Raw genomic sequence first — 19,233 nt, 5'->3', positions numbered from 1 at the left:
AGGAACTCAAGCAGTGAGGAGAGGGGAGGAGGTAGCGGCGTCGGCGTTGCATCCCTCCTCTCGGGCACCAGCCCACCGGGGAAGCGAGGACGTCGCTCTGCACTGCTCTTGCTCCCGCAAAGCTGTCCCTTCTCGCCATGTCTCAGAGCAGGCATCGCGCCGCGGCTCCGCCGATGGAGCGCGAGGACAGCGGAACCTTCAGGTCAGTTTCTGAGCGGTCGGGACCGAGCCGGGCAGGGCCCGGAGTGGTGGGCAGCAGGGGGCGGGGGAGCCGGCTATCCAGCAGCATTCTGGGTAAAGCCCCTTCCCGGCGCTCGCGTCCTAGCGGCAGCAAGAAGGCGGGCGGGCGGACCAGCGAGCGCTCCACCCCGTCCTCTCGGCCGCCAGCCGGCCGGGGACCCCGCCCCCCCTGCGGCCTCGGGCAGCGCCGGCTGGACGGAGGTGGTGAGCGGCTGCCGCGGAGGGAAAGGGATTTGCAGGCTGGACCTGGGAGGTTGCAGCATCAGCCGTACCTCTCGATTCCCCTGCGAATCCCTCCTACCCGCATTCAAGTTATCTTCTTTAAGACCTCCGCAGCGGGGCCCGGAGACTGGCGCGCCTCGCCAGCTCTAACCCTGTCCGACCAGAGGCTCGGTGCCTCCGGCGTCACCGGTGATGGCTGTTAAAACTAGTCTCTGCTTGCTTCTGCTTCCCTCCCCGCTTTGACATGCAACGCACAGCTTTTTCTGATTTTTGCAGTTTGGGGAAGATGATTACAGCTAAGCCAGGGAAAACACCAATTCAGGTATTACACGAATACGGCATGAAGACCAAGAACATCCCGGTTTATGAATGTGAAAGATCCGATGTGCAAATACACGTGCCCACTTTCACCTTCAGAGTAACCGTTGGTGACATAACCTGCACAGGTCTGTATTAACCCCATGACCATGTGGGCTGGTGGTCCAGACTTGGGTATTGCTTCTCAGTTCGGAAAAAGTGCCCTTTTTGCCAGAGACGTCAGTGAGGAGCAGTCTCTTGAAACTGATGCCTTTCTCAGGTTATTTGGATTTTGCAACTTTCTGATTCTCTCCCTAATTTTCTCTTCCCTAGATATCAAGAGAAGCTCAGGAACATACCCTAAGATCCTCCTAAGGTTCTTCCAAGAATTAGGGAGAAGCAGGAAAGGTTCTTGGAGCAACCATAGCTGAATCAGAAGGTGCTGTCAGATTCCATAGGTTATAGTAGATGCCAGGAGGCACGACCCCAGAATTTTCTGACCTGCTCCCCTCTTTGTACGGACTCGTTTGGCACTCTGGATCCACAGTACCACACTTGGTCCTGTATCCAAGCAAAATGAGGAAGGCGGAAGGCTCAACTACACCGTATTGCAGAGTAGCTTCTAGTTCCTGACACTATACAGATATTTTAATAAGATGTTATCGCCTTTATTATATATGAGGAAATAGGTCCAGAGAGATTATAAGAAACATGCCCAAGGTCACATGGCAGCGAAGTTTCAAAATTCAGATTATGGTCACTGAGCTTCAGCAAATGATAACTGAAGTAGCCCATTTGTAAATGTAGACATTTTACTTCTTATGTATCTATTTAATTGCAAACATGAAATATTGAATACTAAATTTAATTTGGAAGAATGCCAAGAAAGAAATTCAGTAAGAAGGCTGAAGTTCCACCATCTGGTAGCCTGAAGGCATCATTTGTGTCCACAAAAATATGGAGTCCGCTATTTTCATTGAAGTCCCTTTAAGAAAATTTTGAAGCTTTTTTGTCTATGTGGGGCAGGTGGATTGTAGTTAGATTCTAGCTGGAAGTTTCTCATATGAATGACAGACTCAACATTGCACTACTGCTTTAGCTGGTCTGTCTTTAAGTGTTCAGTGAAAATTCAAGAAAAAGTAGCATTTTCCCCCTCTCAGTGTGTTTTATGTGAAAGATTAACAACCTGTGGCAACTGCTTAGTCCCCCTCCTCTTCTCAGGCTGGCCTGTCTTTCTGTGCAAGCTTATCTACCTCCATGGTTTCAGATACTATCTAATGGCTAATAATTCTGAAATCTCTGTCTTTAGCCCAGGCGCAGTTACAAAACAATGCATCAGCCTGAGTTTGCTAGACATTTTTGCTTGGATGACCCAAAGACACCTCCATCTCTCATTGTCCCAGACTGAATCCATCTTCTCTCTCAAATCCATTTCCCCTGCATTCCCCAGTTCAGTATAGGCACCACCATCATTCATTTGCTCACAGTGGAGATTGGAGTTTCACCTTCTGGATTCCTTCTCTTCCCTCTTTGTGCTGTCCATTATGCCACCAGATCCTACTTCTAAATATCTCTTGAATCTGTCTGCTTCTCTCCTCTTCCTGTTGCTATTGTCTGAGCCACTTGGAATATAGCTGCAGTCTTGTAGCTGCTCTTTTAGCTTCTGTCTTGTGGTATCCACTTTCCACACGAAAAAACAGAGTATTTTTTCTGGCATTCAGATCTGTTCATCTGAAGTATTAAAACTCTTATAATCCATTCAGTGGTGTTTCCATCACCCTCTGGATGAATACAAATTTCTTAACATGACTGACAACCTTACTTCACACAGTGTGGTCAACAGCAGCCTTGCTATCACCCAGGCACACCTACTCTTAGTATGTGTTCTAAGAAAATTCCCAGGCAAGTCCTAAAGTTAGAGAAGCACAGTTGAGGAGACTGTTCTTTGAACTCTCCTTCTGCCCTTCAGCTCTCTGACCTTTTATCTCGAAGGTCCCTCCTTCAAGCTCGTACTGTCCCAGCAACTTGGGGCTTGAGAACACGTGCTCTGTGTTGCATCTGAGCCTTCACAGTGGCTCTTTCTCTGCCTCCAGTGCTCTTCCTGTCCCCCAGCTCTGCTTACCTCACTGACTTACTGGTCTTTCAGATCCTGGTTTAGTTATCTCCTCCTTCATGAAACCTTTCTGAGTCCTTAGTAAGTAGGGGAGCTACCCCTTCTGTAGGCTACCCAACAACCTGCACTGAGGCCGACTGATGCTTCATATTTCAGACATCGTTCTTATAGACAAAATCTCACACATTAGGCTGTATGCTCTTGAAGGACAGGGACTCTGCTTAGTTCTCTACTACAGTTAGCTCTTGAACAACACGGTTTGAATTGCACAGGTCCACTTAGATGTCAATCTTTTTCAGTAGTAAGTACTACAAGACCACACAATCCACAGTTTGTTGAATCTACAGATACCGAGGAAGCTAGAGATGGAGGAACCACAGATATGGAGGGCTGACTGTAAATTATGCATGAATTTTCAGTGCAGAGGGTCGGTGCCCCTAATTCCCATATATTTCAGTGCAGAGCCTCAGTGCTCCTAATGCCCACATTTTTCAAAGGAATACAGTATCCATAATACCTATGTGAATGGATAAATGAGTGTGGTTACTGTGTTCTCTGATGCTTGAGAACCACACCTGACATTTGTTCCATGTGCCTTTTCTTTACTCTGCATCAGAGAAATGAATATTTCCTTTCTGACACAACTTTGGACAGGTTCTCAACACCTACTTTGAACTCAGAAGGAAAAAGACTGAATTTATAATTTACTTGTGTGGTTGCTTACTGATATTAGGCGTCAGTCTCAGTGATTATTAGTCAGGCCTGGTCTCTTCTACCCCCTTAGCTACTCATGTAAGGGATACAGATTGTATGAAAGACCGTAACAATGTAATCTCTCACATTCCCTATATACACCTTCCCCTGCTGTATCCAACAGGTAGCCAGTGACTGCTTAGCCAAGCAGAGGGGTTTCATCCAGTATAGGAGGGGCTGTTAGAGTAAAATGTGTACATTTTGCCATTCAATAATGTTGCTCTAAGTGCCTCTTTTAAAGAAAATTTCTTCCTGTAGAAGAATTTCCTCTCTAGGAATAATGGAAGTAAGTTGCCTTTCATTAGCATACATAGCGACAGTCTACTGTATTATCATTTTATGTAATAAACATGTACAAAGTAGACATAATAAAGATTTTTATATAAGTATACTTAGAATTAAATACTTAGCACTTTTAAAATCAAAGGGATTTTTAATATATTAATTTTTATGATATTTTATTTCAATGTATAACTGTATGCAGTGTATGTTTTTATTACCCAGTGTGTATACCTAGTGTGTATATATAATACATGTAGTGACTTTGTTTTGTACTATGCAAACCTCTATGCAAGCCTCACATTTTTTCAGCATGTAAAGAGTTGTTTTTGTTGTTTTTTTTTTAACCTTAATTCAGGTGAAGGTACAAGTAAGAAGCTGGCGAAACATAGAGCTGCAGAGGCTGCCATAAACATTTTGAAAGCCAATGCAAGTATTTGGTGAGCTAAATTTCTTTGTATTCTGCAGCTCAAAAATATCATGGCTGAGGTAAGATTAAAAGTTTGAACGTGCTCACAAAAGCAACAAAGTAAACAGTTGATAGTGTCTAGCTCTATTAATAAAATTCTATCTCCTTGTGAAGACCTGTCATCCCCTAAAGACACTTTATCCGTAAGAAATTAAATCCAGCTTTTATTAGATGACAAAGAAGGAAGTGGCACCCCACTCCAGCATTCTTGCCTGGGAAATCCCACGGACACAGGAGCCTGGTGGGCTACAGTCCAGGGGGTTGCAAGAGTCAGACATGATTTAGCAACTAAACAACAATATTATTAGATGAAGGCTCTCATAAACTAGGTTTTTTTCTTTTTTCCAGATGAGGTACAGGAGTAGAAAACCAGAGTGCTTCTGACAAATATCTTATTGTATTAAGTTTTGTTTCTACACTGAAGAAAACAAAGTGTGAGACAGAAAAATATCAGCTAAAAGTACTCTTTTAGAAATTTGAATTTGTAAGGAGACAAAGAGATTTCCTTCTACTAGAGAACGTATACCAAATATAGGAGGATGTTAAATGGGATGTTTATTCTTGACATATCTTTCCAAAATAAACTTGTTATCACATTATTTGTTTTTGGAAGGAGCACTGGCCCTGGAGCATCTCTTGTATCGTTAAGTGGTGTCTTTTGGTTTCTATTGGGCATATCCAAGAGGAGCATGTTTTGCCTTCACATTCTTCACTTTACATGCATTCAAGTATACTTGGGAGTGCATTCTGGTGTGTCTGTTTATAGCTGACAGCAGAGGCCTATGAGAATTTAGGATGGGTTTTTTTGTTTCCCAGTCCTAGAAAAACTTTCTGTTTAGGGATATGTTTAGGTTCTCCTGCAGTGTTCTTCCTGTGTACTTAGTAGTTCTAAACTGTTCAGGTCGTTTAGAACCAACCAGTGAAAGCCTTGGATCTCATAACATGATTTTTGATTCTCTAGGGTCATACATTAAAACTGGTTTATGCTAGTTTTCTGGACATGCCAGATGGCATGGTGGGTTTTAGATTTTCTGCTTGCTGGTGATGGCCATGCCATTTTTATGCAACCCAAAGGTCAACTCAGAGTGTTGCATATATTTGTAGAAATGAACATACAGAGTGTCCTTTCTGCACGCAGGCACTTTGTCTGCAAAAAAAGGCTAATAAACTTTACTATGTATTTGTGCTTCTTGACAGATAAGATGGAAATACTAAGCTATAAATCAGGCCTAAAGTGGCCTGATGGGATAAAGAGACTTTCTCACTCCTCCATCATAATTATTTGGGTAGCTTCAGTGTACAGCATTGTAAATGAATGTTCGTATCTCATCAGCCTATGTAAAGCTTGAAATTCTGGCAGATAGAAAAGAAACTTAAGTATGGAAGAAATGACTCTAGCTGCCAAGGTGGCAATAATCTTGAAATGCATCTTGTTCCACGTTAGACACCCATCATCCACATAACTAGTAAGCTCACACTACTCAGAAGAGATTGTTCTGTTTTTCCTTAATCACAGTCCCTACATGTTCAAATCAGATTCATGCCAGCCATCAAAAAAAAAAAACCACCTGCAATGCAGGAGATACGGATTTGATCACTGGGTCAGGAAGATCCTCTGCAATAGGGAATGGCAACCCCCTCCGGGATTCTTGCCTGGGAAATCCCACGGACAGAGGAGCCTGACAGGCTACAGTCCATGGGGTTGCAAAGAGTTGGACTCAACTTAGCAACTGAGCACACATGCGTAAACTTTAGGAAGATTGTCCTAGCGAAGAGCAGATGGTAGATCAAGCCAAGTCTTTCTTCTATAATTATCTGGATGAAAAAGCTACATTTATGATGTGTATGGTTTACACTGCCGAGCTATAAACATCCTGTTAGTCTTCCCTTTTCATGTGGTTGTAACAGTAGTGTGTTTATTTAAATACATTTTTTATTGAGCATCTGTTTTATATAAAGCACAGCAAAGCTTATGAAGGTAAGTAATACATAGGCCCTACCATCAAGGATTTTACAGTCTGAACAGGAGAGTGGTATGGTGATGGATAGACAAATAGCATGTATTTGTAAGAGTATACAGCTTAATGGTAAAATAATTGCTTAAGAAAGTATCAAACCAAATATTACAATGGTTCAAAGAAGGGAAAAATTATGTCCCATTGGGGTAAAAGAATAGGCTTCTGAGAGAAAGTTGCATTTGAGGTGTACCTTGGCTGAGGTGTACCTTGGCTGAGGTATAGATCAGATTCCCATAGAAGAGGTGGGTGAAAAGGGTATTCCATGTGGAAGGAATGCAAGAGCAAAGGCATGGAGAGCTAAATAGAAAATGCTTATCCTTTGTGTAATAATTTGGGGAAGATTATTTTGTTTTATAACCCTTTATAAAAATGTTCAGCTTTGCAGTTCCTGATCCCTTAATGCCTGACCCTTCCAAGCAACCAAAGAACCAGCTTAATCCTATTGGCTCATTACAGGTAAATGGCACAGTTTTTCCATACTTAACTTTGTGTCTACTGGAAAAAAATGTCATAAATGTTGATTATATCATAAGGGCTAAGAGAAGGAATTAATATTTTAAAGATTAGGTGGTACAACATTTTGTGTTCCAAGTTACAATCATTAGATATTAAAGTGCTAACTTGAAGTTATTTTCATAATTATTTATGTTTTGGATTTTCTTCCATATACAGTATCTGCCTTTGGTTTGTGGAATTCTAATTTGAGATCAACAGGACCTCAGTGCATATGGGTAGAGTGTTTTATATTTTAAGAATATTTCTTGCCACTCTTGTGACAAATCTCTTTCTACTTCTGTTGAGACAGAAGACTATAAAGAACCGAAATTGATTTACCTAACACAGGACAAGGGAAGTCATCCACTTACTTGCTTATTCTACCAAAAAATATATTCAGCTTTGAATTTCTATGTGAGAATATCCTTCTTGCAGATTATCCATGTGCTCTGCTGGACAACTCCCCTCCCTGTTATCCAGCCAGTCATTTGGTCTCTTTCCTGCTCCATGAGTTTTTCTGTAGTTTTCGTCCCCGTCTTTCCTCAGTCTCATCCAGTGCGTGTGTTTGCTCTCTGCTCCTCACCTGCTCTTGATCGAATGCAGTCAGTTAGGCAGCCATGGGTATAGAAGGTTAGTTAGGAAGAGACTCTGGGGACTGATGGCCATGAGACCAGTAATGTCCTCTCCCATGTTCCCAAAGAGGGTGAGAGGAGCTTATCCTTCTGCCTGACCTCTTTGATAACCAGCTCACTATAGCTTAACGGAAGAGCACCATTCACAGCAGGAAACTGCTTCAGTTTTGGTGTCGTGGGCTTATAAGATGTAAAATGCAGGAATATCTGGGGGGGATAGAGGACCTTATCTTAAATACTGCAGAATATCATTGTTCTCTGCAAACATATAAATAGAAGTGGGATCAAAACCATGAGAGAATATCATTAATGTGATTGAGCCATTGCATAGTAAAAATTACTACTAAAGGCTCATCTCGATTTTCTAGGAATTGGCTATTCATCATGGCTGGAGACTGCCTGAATATACCCTTTCCCAGGAGGGAGGACCTGCTCATAAGAGAGAATACACTACAATTTGCAGGCTTGAGTCATTCATGGAAACTGGTATTTGTTTCTTTCTACTCTGATACAGTTGAAGACCTTTGAAATATTTTGAGAGGATGAAAAAATTTCTGCTGTGATTTTGTCTCAAATACTTCTTTGGGGGAAAAAAAAATTGACACACTACTAGTCTACTGTCTCTAACTTTCTGCTGTTGAGTTAATTAATAAGTATAAATAGTTGGCTTAAGAATACTTCTTAATTTGATTTTTTTAAAAAAATCATGGGTTGGTAATGGAAATACAGATAAATAATTGACTCTTTAAACAGTCTTCATTGATATAATAGGGACTTAAACATCATTTTGGAGAAAAAAGCAGTAGTAAATCTCTTGGAGCTTCAGTAGCTGTTTCAGAAGATGGAAGGACTAGGAGAAGATTACATTTAAAAACAAGATAATCGATAAGAGGCTGCTGCTGGTGCTAAGTGTCTTCAGTCATATCCAACTCTGTGTGACCCCATAGACGGCAGCCTACCAGGCTCCTGTGTCCCTGGGATTCTCCAGGCAAGAATCCTGGAGTGGGTTGCCATTTCCTTCTCCAATGCATGCATGCATGCTAAGTCGCTTCAGTCGTGTCCAACTCTGGTGCGACCCCCACCCCCCAGGCTCCTCTGTCCACGAAATTCTCTAGGCAAGAATACTGGAATGGGTTGCCATTTCCTTCTCCAAAGAGGCTGATAGTGAAATAAAAATAAAGTAGAAATTAACCTTTTGTCTTATAGCAACTTTGATGTTGTAAAGGCCACAAATTACGAGAAAAAAAGTCACTTAATAAAGTACTCCTAAGGATTTCTATTTTAATTTCTTGAGCAGTTTTTATCATTTTAAAAGTGGCTTGAAATGAAATTTTAAGTTGCTTAGATATTAGTCTGAAGTACTAAGAAGCTGTTTGCCCCCCAAGAGGTAGTGTGGGTCAGTGCAGGAAGCCCTGAGCCAGAAGCAGAAACCTCACCTCTGTTCTTGATGCAGTCCTTGATTTGCAAGGTTAGGCAAATTGCTTAATCTCCATGCCTAGGCCTGAGTTTTTAAATCTCTAAACATGGAAATAGATTATATTTATGGTATCTTTCAACTCCAGCCTCTCCTATGCCCTTCTTATTCATGTTGAAGAAATTCCACATAGTTATCAGTGTGCAGGAGATTATAAGCCAGGAGTAGAGGTTGAAAGATGGGAGATGTAATTCAAATCTGCCTTGGTAAATTTGAATATTTCATCAGAATTAAACCAAATACGGTTCATTAAAGCTAGACATAGGGAGATACATCTGTTGAAGAAAAACAGAAAGTTTAACTATTAAAGATAAACTGCTAAAGAAATGCCTTCAAAAATGTAACAATTAATAATTGCATGAAGCAGAACAAGTAAAGATGTCAGGTCAGTAAAAGAATAGTATATAAAAACCATGAGATAGTTCTCTGATCAAACATAGTACTTTAAATATTTGGTCATTCTCTATGGACACTAATTTATTTTCTAAGCTACTGCACTTTTTTTTTCTTTATTTAGGAAAGGGGGCATCAAAGAAACAAGCCAAGAGAAATGCTGCTGAGAAATTTCTTGCAAAATTCAGTAATATTTCTCCAGAGAACCACATTTCTTTGGTGAGTAATGATCAGAGGTCTGTCATGTTAATGTGATTAAACATGTGTTGCTGTCAGAACAACATGTGATTGTAGATTTCATTTTGTATAGGTATATTACAGAGTCATGGTTTTTCAAAAATCTCTCAACTGTTGAGTAATACACTACCCCAGTTTTTAGCTGCTTGCTATATGTGAGCCAGAATCACAGGGGTGGCCAAGAAAGAGAGCTTGGGAAGCACAGTCAAATTCAGAATAATATGATGGTTTCTAAAGATGGTAGGTCAGTAGTGCTGTTTTTGCCTTCAGATTGACATTTCACTCCCATCGCTTGATGTCCATTCATTTATCCACTCAGCAAACATTTAGGAAAGTGATAATATTTGCCCAGATTTATGCCAGAATCAAGATTGCCGGGAGAAATATCAATAACCTCAGATATGCAGATGACACCACCCTTATGGCAGAAAGTGAAAAGGAACTAAAAAGCCTCTTGATGAAAGTGAAAGAAGAGTGAAAAAGTCGGCTTAAAACTCAACATTCAGAAAACGAAGATCATGGCATCCGGTCCCATCACTTCATGGGAAATAGATGGGGAAACAGTGTCAGACTTTGTTTTTTTGGGCTCCAAAATCACTGCAGATGGTGACTGCAGCCATGAAATTAAAAGATGCTTACTCCTTGGAAGGAAAGTTATGACCAACCTAGATAGCATATTGAAAAGCAGAGACATTACTTTGCCAACAAAGGTCTGTCTTGTCAAGGCTATGGTTTCTCCAGTGGTCATGTATGGATGTAAGAGTTGGACTGTGAAGAAGGCTGAGTGCCGAAGAATTGATGCTTTTGAACTGTGGTGTTGGAGAAGACTCTTGAGAGTCCCTTGGACTGCAAGGAGATCCAACCAGTCCATTCTAAAGGAGATCAGCCCTGGGATTTCTTTGGAAGGAATGATGCTAAAGCTGAAACTCCAGTACTTTGACCACCTCATGTGAAGAGTTGACTCATTGGAAAAGACTCTGATGCTGGAAGGGATTGGAGGCAGGAGGAAGAGGGGATGACAGAGGATGAGATGGCTGGATGGCATCACCAACTCTATGGATGTGAGTTTGTGTGAACTCCGGGAGATGGTGATGGACAGGGAGGCCTGGCGTGCTGCGATTCATGGGGTCGCAAAGAGTCGGACACGACTGAGCGACTGAACTGAACTGAACTAAACTGATGGCCAGATACTGGCATATAGTGAATAAGATAGTCTCTGGCCCTAAGGAGTTTGCAGCCAGCCTACTGAGAAAGAAAAGAACCCTACAGACTAGGCCTTACAAGGGCTTCTTGGGAACATAGATGAAGAATCCAACCAAGATAGGGTTTCAGGAAGACTTGACTGGAGAAAGTCATATCTGAGCTGAGACCTATAGGATGACAGCAGTGAAAAGAATTCCAGAGAGAAGGAGGACCATGTACAAAGGCCAGGAGTGAAACATTTTATGTTATCCAGAGTAATTGTGGATGGCTGGAGCATTGAATTTGGTGGGAGGGAGTCTCAAACAGTGAGGCAGAAAAGGTAAAGAGGGGTTGAATCTTGCAGGAAGTACTGTGTTCAGGAGATTGAACTTTATCCTGAAGGTAGCATAAAGTCATTAAATAAATTTAATATAGGAAGGAGAGAATCTAATTTATACATTAGAAGGGAATGACTAGCTGCATTATGGTGGATGAATGAATATTAGAGTCATAGAAACCTGCTATAATGCTGTTACAGAAGAGCAGATGAGACGTGATGGTGACCTAGACAAAGGTAGTAGCAATTGAAATGGTCAATTTAAAACTTACTTAGAAAACTGAAGTGAATGGGGGCATAATAACTGGATGTAGAGAATAGGGAAAAAGGAAGAAGTAAACAGTTTTAGCTTGGCAGCTACCTAGATGGTGGTACCATTCAGTGATATGGGGAACACAGAAGGTGAGTAGGGTCTAAGTGGGGAGCAGATAATGAGTTAAATGTGAGATATATTGAATTTGAAGTGTTTGTGGAGTAGCTAAGTGAAGAAATTGAGTAGGCAACTGGGCATTCAGATAGAGAGCATAAGAGATTGGGCTACACAAAATGTAGGTAGGTATGTATGATGGTCCATTATCTGAGAATAGGATGTTAGGTATGAAATGAGAAGTGAAGACTATAGGAGTGTCCTAAGCTTATGATTTATAAAAAGGGCTTGTTCTAGGAAGAAACAACTATATCTAGGTAAGTAATATAATTTTGGTTTCACTTTTTTAATAGAAAAAATATAAAACATTGCATTCATTTCTTTTAAGACTGGATCAGAGATGACACCACAGTCACAAAACAGTTAGGTTGCTGGTGAGTTCTGTTAAATCTTCAAGGAAGAGATAATCTTCAGTGCTGTTTAAACTCTTCCAGGCAATATATATTATGTGAGAGAAATTTCTATATAAATTCATTTAGGAACGCAGGGGTGTTTCAACATTGGTAAATCTATTGCTATAATGAATTACATTAACGGGTCAAAGAAGGAAAACATAATCCTCTCAGTAGATGCCAAAAAAATATTGGGTAGTCACTACTGATAAATGCTTCAAAAATATCCCTATTGTGATTTAAAATATGGATCAGGTGTTCGATCCCTGGTTGGGGAACTAGGTCTTTTATATGTTGCGACTAAGATCCTGCATGCCGCTACAAAATTGAGGATCCTAGGTGCTGCAACTAAGACCTGGCACAGATAAATAAATATTTTTTAAAAATTAAATATATACCTCAGAAAAAAAAATCAAAATCTTGGGTACATGTTTATATGTTATATCCATTCCCATTAATTTCAGAAATAAGGCAAGGATGCCCACTGATACCATTTTTTTAAACCTTGTTCTAGAAGTATCAACCAGCGTAACCAGAGAAGAGAAAACAATAAGAGGTTGGAAATAAGAGGAGATAAAAATGATCGTTAACTACAAATAATATAATTGTATCCCTATAAAGCCCTAGAGAAAAACTACTAGAAATAATAAGAGAATTCATCAAGGTAACTGACCAAAAGTTAATACACAAGATCAATAGCTTTCTCATTTCTGTTACAAAGGTAACCACCAGAATAATTAAAACTAAAAAGTTGATATTGCTTCTGGAAAGGGGACTAAAGGTAGGTGTGGGGATTGTTGCTTTTATAATTCTGTATTACTTGAGTTTTTGTTATCTGTGTATTATTTTGAATAACAAAATTTATTCAGCTTGATAATATTGAAATTTGTATTGGAATAGAGGATAAGTATAAATGCCAATCCATATATAGGAAGATAGTCTGTGACATTGTTCAAGGGTCAGCTGTATTTGCAGATTTGTTTATCATGCTCTTAAATATGTTATATGTATTAACAAGAACGTTATGCTATGTAAAAGTATTTTGAAATACTTCCAGTATTTCATTGCACATTCTTTTTTCTTTAATATTGTGTTGTTTGATAAATGTGTGAGCGTATTAGTGCTGCCTAGTTTAAATTGGAAAGTTAACCAAATGGTATTCATTTAAATATGCTCTATAAAGTGCTGATTGCTTAATTAATACTCATAGTAGCATTGGAACCCAAACTAAGAGTCTTAATGTTAATCTGTGTTTTTCAGACAAATATGGTAGGGCATTCTTTAGGTTGTACGTGGCATTCCTTAAGGAATTCTCCTGGTGAAAAGATCAACTTACTGAAAAGAAGCCTCCTCAGTATTCCAAATACAGATTACATCCAGCTGCTTAGTGAAATTGCAAAGGAACAAGGTTTTAATATAACATATTTGGATATAGGTATGATTTTTTTTTCCTTTGGCTTGTCCCAAAACCTGTTGTTTCTTTTCAAAATATGTTTGACAAACAAAACGTCTATTATAATAGAGGATTCTGACTATATACAGTTACCAGAGTGGTAATATATATCACTGAGGTATCCCATTCTTATAAATAATAAAAAGAGAGATAACATCTGTACAGTTGTAATAATAAACAACAATAGTGAAGGTTTATAGAGTTAGTGTGTGCCAGGCACCGTTCTAGGGACATTACATATTTCAAACCATAGAATCCTCAAACTAATCCTATGAAGTACATTCTGTTATCTTCAGTTCAGTCACTCAGTCATGTCCAACTCTTGGCGACCCTATGGACTGCAGCATGCCAGGCTTCCCTGTCCATCACCCACTCCCGGAGCTTGCTCAAACTCATGTCCATCGAATCGGTGATGCTATCCAACCATCTCATCCTCTGTCATCTGCTTCTCCTGCCTTCAATCTTGCCCAGAATCAGGGTCTTTTCAAAGCAGTCAGTTCTTCGCATCAGGTGGCCAAAGTATTGGAGTTTCAGCTTCAGCATCAGTCCTTCCAATGAATATTCAGGACTGATTTCCTTTAGGATTGACTGGTTGGATCTCCTTGCCATCCAAGGGACTCTCAAGAGTCTTCTGCAACACCACAGTTCAAAAGTATCAATTCTTCGGCCTTCAGCTTTCTTTATAGTCCAACTCTCACATCCATACATGACTACTGGAAAAACCATAGCTTTGACTAGACAGACCTTTGTTGGCAAAGTAATGTCTCTGCTTCTTAATATGTGTCTAGGTTGGTCATCGGAGAAGACAATGGCACCCCACTCCAGTACTTTTGCCTGGAAAATCCCATGGGCGGAGGAGCCTGGTAGGCTGCAGTCCATGGGGTCGCTAAGAGTCGGACACGATTGAGCAACTTCCCTTTCACTTTTCACTTTCATGCATTGGAGAAGGAAATGGCAACCCACTCCAGTGTTCTTGCCTGGAGAATCCCAGGGACTGGGGAGCCTGGTGGCTGCCGTCTGTGGGATCACACAGAGTCGGACACGACTGAAGTGACTTAGCAGCAGCAGCAGGTTGGTCATAACTTTTTTTCCAAGGAGCAAGCATCTTTTATTTCATGGCTGCAGTCATCATCTGCAGTGATTTTGGACCCCCCAAAAAGTAAAGTCTGTCTCTGTTTCCATTGTTTCCCCATCTGTTTGCCATGAAGTGATGGGACCAGATGCCATGATCTTGGTTTTCTGAATGTTGAGCTTTAAGCCAACTTTTTCACTCCTCTTTCACTTGCAACAAGAGGCTCTTTAGTTCCTCTTCACTTTCTGCCATAAGGCTGGTGTCGTCTGCATATCTAAGTTATTGATATTTCTCCCGGCAGTCTTGATTCCAGCTTGTGCTTCATCCAGCCTGGCATTTCGCATAATGTACTCTGCATATAAGTTAAATAAGCAGGGTGACAATATACAGTCTTGACGTACTCCTTTCTTGATTTGGAGGCAGTCTGTAGTTCCATGCCCAGTTCTAACTGTTGCTTCTTGACCTGGATACAAATTTCTCAGGAGGCAGGTTAGGTGGTAGTATTTCCTATCTATTTAAGAATCTTCCACAGTTTTTTGTGATACACACAGTCAAAGGCTTTGGCATAGTCAATAAAGCAGAAGTGGATATTTTTCTGGAACTCTCTTGCTTTCTCAATGATCCAACAGATATTAGCAGTTTGATCTCTAGTTCCTCTGGCTTTTCAAAATCCAGCTTGAACATCTGGAATTTCTATTATCTTAGGTATAAGTGAAGAAAGTAAGACAAAGAAAGGTTGAGAAACTTGTCTGAGATGACATAGCTGGTCAGTAGAGCCAGGTTAGAAGAAGAGTCCCTGCCGGTATAATATCTGTTAAACTAGCCCTGATGGACAGCTTGACAAATAAAAAGGTACCCACCTTTCTAAAACAAATACCAAGTCTGTGGCGGCTGGGCCAGACATCTTCTCTCCACTTATCACTGTGTTCCAGTTCTGGTAGATAAATGGGGACAGTTTACAACTTTATCTCATTCCAGCTGTCAACTTCTATATTTTTTCTAGCCCATGATCATTCAGATAGACAAATGTGGACATATTGGAAAGCAAGTCAGCGTGGATTTTCTTTTAATGCAGTGGATAACTGGCTAATTTGTGTGTTCATGTGTGTGTTTGGTATCTTGATTTAACATCAGTATTGTATGTGAGGAATTTGGTATCCCTTAGCCCAGCCTCGGACACAACTGAGCAACTTCACTTTCACTTTGCACTTTTATGCATTGGAGAAGGAAATGGCAACCCACTCCAGTGTTCTTGCCTGGAGAATCCCAGGGATGGGGGAGCCTGGTGGGCTGCCGTCTATGGGGTCACACAGAGTCGGACACGACTGAAGTGACTTAGCAGCAGCAGCCCAGCCCCAGTGACCTGGGGGGAACCTAGCTCATCAGAGCTACTACTACTGAGAAAATAGGGTATTTAGGGGCTGAAGGAACTTTTGATTTTGTCTGCTACTTCGGGATTGAATAATGAGTCAGGTGCAGTGTCTTAATATACTGGGAATGATGCAGAACCTGAGGATGAATGCAGAAAGATGATCAGGAAAGGTGGTTGATGAAGAGACCATGCATTCAAAAATATTTATGAATTTGGGAAAAGGAAACCTGAGATGATTTTTAGATAATGAATTAATGATGACTTTGAAACGCTTCTTACTAATTTTAAGAACTAAGTGGTTCCTATGAATAGAGACTAGCACCTGATATGTGAAGTAGCAAATAAAAAGGTGCTTGGGGAGAGGGACAGTAACAAAAATTGTTTTTACAAAAAAAAATCTGCTTTCTCTGCATGCGGCCTTAATCATCATGTTTGAATGTGTCATTGCAGAAGAACTGAGTGCCAACGGACAGTACCAGTGTCTTGCTGAACTGTCCACCAGTCCCATTACGGTCTGTCATGGCTCGGGGATCTCCTGCAGCAGTGCGCAGAGTGATGCAGCCCACAATGCTTTGCAGTATTTAAAGATAATAGCAGAAAGAAAGTAAACTTGGAACAACTGAGAAAACCCTTCAGTAGCACCTAAGAAGTTCCCCTTTCACCTCTTCCCAAGGAAAACATGTATTATAATGTTTGAGTTTGTGTGTTGGTTTTAAATCTCTTCATAGATTCCATCAACACTCCAGATTTAATTATCTCCCAGTCGTTGTTACTAAGGTGTTTTTAATGGCATCAACTTTGTACTGGTATATTGTATTTATAAACTTTGTACCATAGGCAGAGTGTAGCACCCATTTTCCAATGCCATGTACATAGAAGGGAAAAACTGCATGTTTGTTGTTGATGATGATGGTGAAATAAAACTGCTAGCAACAGTCTTTACTACTGGTGCTTAACCTCTTTGCACAAGGCTTTGTAAAGGGATTTCAAAGGAAGCCCCTTAGAATTAGTGTTGAGGAATGCACTAACAGGTTTTAATTGAATGCAGTTGTTAAATATCAGAGAATATGATTGGTCTGTGTATTTGAATCCATGTAATAAAGAGCTGTTGTTATAATGGGTTCTGTTCATTTTATTAAAGTACTACTGACTTGACTGTGGCCCTGCTCTTTTCAGCCATTCCTATGAGTAACGTTATAATGTAGACCAAAAAAACAAGCAAAACTTGACAAATATATAATATGTGATGAATCACGTCCATATTTTCTCTAGTCATACACAGTACTGTCTTTTGATATAACCATTCATAGATGAATGCGTAGTTGAAAAAGCATTAGTATTACTAAAACAAAACTTTCCAGTGTGTTCAGTTCAGTTACAAGAATGTTTCAAACAAAACTGAGTCCCTAAAAGGTTAGGAAATGAGTTTCATGAGCCCATTTTAATTTTGCCTCTCATGTTTTCATATATCGCCCAACAACTCAAGTCTGGCATCTGTCAGTACCAGCTGGTAGTGCTACCTCCGTAGATCAGGGAAAACCTCAGAGAGGAAGAGAGCTCTCAGTGATGAAGGTAGCTTTTGATAATCTCAAGTGTTAATCTAGCAGGAAGTACGTAACAAGTGTTTTTCTGTCTGGGGGAAAAAAAAAATCCTATCCTGAGTGCAATCCTTTGAGAATAATAAGCTATCTAATAAAGGGAAAGCAGTATGTGTAACTTATTTAAAGCTCTAAAGAGCATTTCACTTCAAATTATAAGCCTTATACATCAGTTAAATCAGTTAAATCAAAGGGTTTTAGGCATTTTGGGGGGTGAGGTTACACACAGGAACACACAGACTGGAGACAAAGTTTATCCATACAGCAGAGCTTATGGGTCATTAAGACTGAATTAGCCTTGGGTGGTCATCAATGTTCTGGAATATAGAGAGGGCACAATGAACTCACTCTAGAGATAACTTCAGACTCCTGCGCAGGAAAATGCTCATTGTAGAGAGAACAGGTTGGGGAGAGTTTTCATGAAAGAGTTTTCGTAAGATGAAGAGGATGAGGTGCAACTGGGGAAAGAACAATGTAGTTGAGTTCTAAACAGTCAAATGTATTGATAAAACGAGATCTGTGTAAGTTACCCAGAAGTCATGCCCTTCCTTCTGCTATGATTTCTCTGCTTCTCGCTCTGGAGGAAGCAAGCATTCTTCAAGATAGCATTCAAATGTCACCTCTGTCAGACCGTCCAGTGTTCTAAGGAGTTAGCTGCACCATCCGGTGCTATTAACTGCATTTTGTCAAGGCTCTTAGCCAATCACCATTAGCCATGTTAGGTGAGTGACTGAAATAGGCTGACACAGGCAACTATGCCTGTTGTATTAGATGTATCAGTAGTGGGGAGACGTCGTGTGGAGTTTATGCCAAGTTCCAATGGGAAAGTCACAATGTGGATGCCATTCTGGATGAAGATCATGCCATCTATAGTGGAGAAATGAACACCTTTCAACAAACAGTTGTGATGTGCTAGTGTGCCCTGGTAGAAATGGAGCACTTGATGATGGGATACTTGGTAACCATGTAACCAAAACCACCAATAATGAGCTGGGTTCTATCTGTCCCATCAAGTCATAAGGTTGGGTTGAGTCATGCTGCAATCCATTGTAAAATAGAAGCTACATCTAGGATCAAACACAAGTATGGCCAGAGGGCAAGCAGGCAGGCTGGACTCCCATGTCACCCACCACTGTCGCACCAATAGCTCTCCCTCAGTTCACACCTGTTGCCAAGGATCCTCTACGGCCAACTGATGGAAGAGAAAAATGCCTGAATTTGACTGATGGGTAGGTAAGGCTGTACATGGTACAAAGCAAAAATACATGATGGTTATACTACAGCCCACAAAGGGGTGGCCTTGAAAATTAGAGATGAGCTGAAATCCTCTAAAAAGCACAGAGTTTCAGGCAGTACACCTTGCCATCTATTCGTGTGGAAGGTGGCCCAAGATTAGAATACACTTGGGCAGTGGCAACTGGCATGACCAGTTGGCCTGGAGCCTGAAAAGAAATAGACTGGAAGATTGGGCACCAGTAGATCTGAGATAAAGGTATGTGGACAGGCACAAAGAGGGGAGAGCTTGGTCCTACATGTGATCCATACCGTAAGGAATCCACAATGGAAGAGGCCCCGAACAGCCAAGTCGACAAAATGACATCAGCGTCTGGGGTGAAGAGCCACGTAGCAGGATTGGAGTGGACCCAGTGGGATGGGTGCCCACCTACCAAGGCTGATCTAGTTTCACTCACTGCTGAATGTTCATCCTACCAGTAACAGAGACCAGTGCTGAGTCCCCAGTCCTTGAGGAAACCCATCAGTCACTTGGTGGCATGTTG

The 19,233-nt window shown here is 40.8% G+C and overlaps 1 protein-coding gene across 2 annotated transcripts; it reads left to right on the top strand.

Moving 5' to 3' along the window:
* Window positions 1–17,012, top strand: PRKRA (protein activator of interferon induced protein kinase EIF2AK2). 2 transcript variants are annotated; one of them, XM_005907518.3, is made up of 8 exons: window positions 1–202; window positions 739–908; window positions 4,263–4,344; window positions 6,769–6,847; window positions 7,887–8,004; window positions 9,510–9,604; window positions 13,221–13,395; window positions 16,308–17,012. In XM_005907518.3, the coding sequence occupies exons 1-8, from the start codon at window positions 138–140 to the stop codon at window positions 16,463–16,465; spliced, it is 942 nt and encodes a 313-aa protein (XP_005907580.1). In that variant the 5' UTR covers window positions 1–137; the 3' UTR covers window positions 16,466–17,012. The 2 variants fall into 2 exon arrangements, with proteins under 2 accessions (XP_005907580.1, XP_070215131.1); XM_070359030.1 differs by lacking the exon at window positions 1–202 and having other exon boundaries at window positions 770–908; window positions 4,263–4,393.
* Window positions 17,013–19,233: the final 2,221 nt, after the last annotated feature.

This window comes from Bos mutus, chromosome 2 (assembly GCF_027580195.1).
Source record: "Bos mutus isolate GX-2022 chromosome 2, NWIPB_WYAK_1.1, whole genome shotgun sequence".
Taxonomy (NCBI): Eukaryota; Metazoa; Chordata; class Mammalia; order Artiodactyla; family Bovidae; genus Bos; species Bos mutus.
Note: the sequence above shows the minus strand (reverse complement) of the source record. Positions and strands in the feature narration are given on the sequence as shown.

What these genes read in the sequence shown, in the direction of transcription:
- PRKRA (XM_005907518.3), top strand. Translation starts at nt 138, where the DNA reads ATGTCTCAGAGCAGGCATCGCGCCGCGGCTCCGCCGATGGAGCGCGAG. An exon ending in TGGTGACATAACCTGCACAG is followed by an intron (nt 909 to 4,262) that starts GTCTGTATTAAC and finishes ACCTTAATTCAG; the next exon opens with GTGAAGGTACAAGTAAGAAG. An exon ending in TATAACATATTTGGATATAG is followed by an intron (nt 13,396 to 16,307) that starts GTATGATTTTTT and finishes GTGTCATTGCAG; the next exon opens with AAGAACTGAGTGCCAACGGA.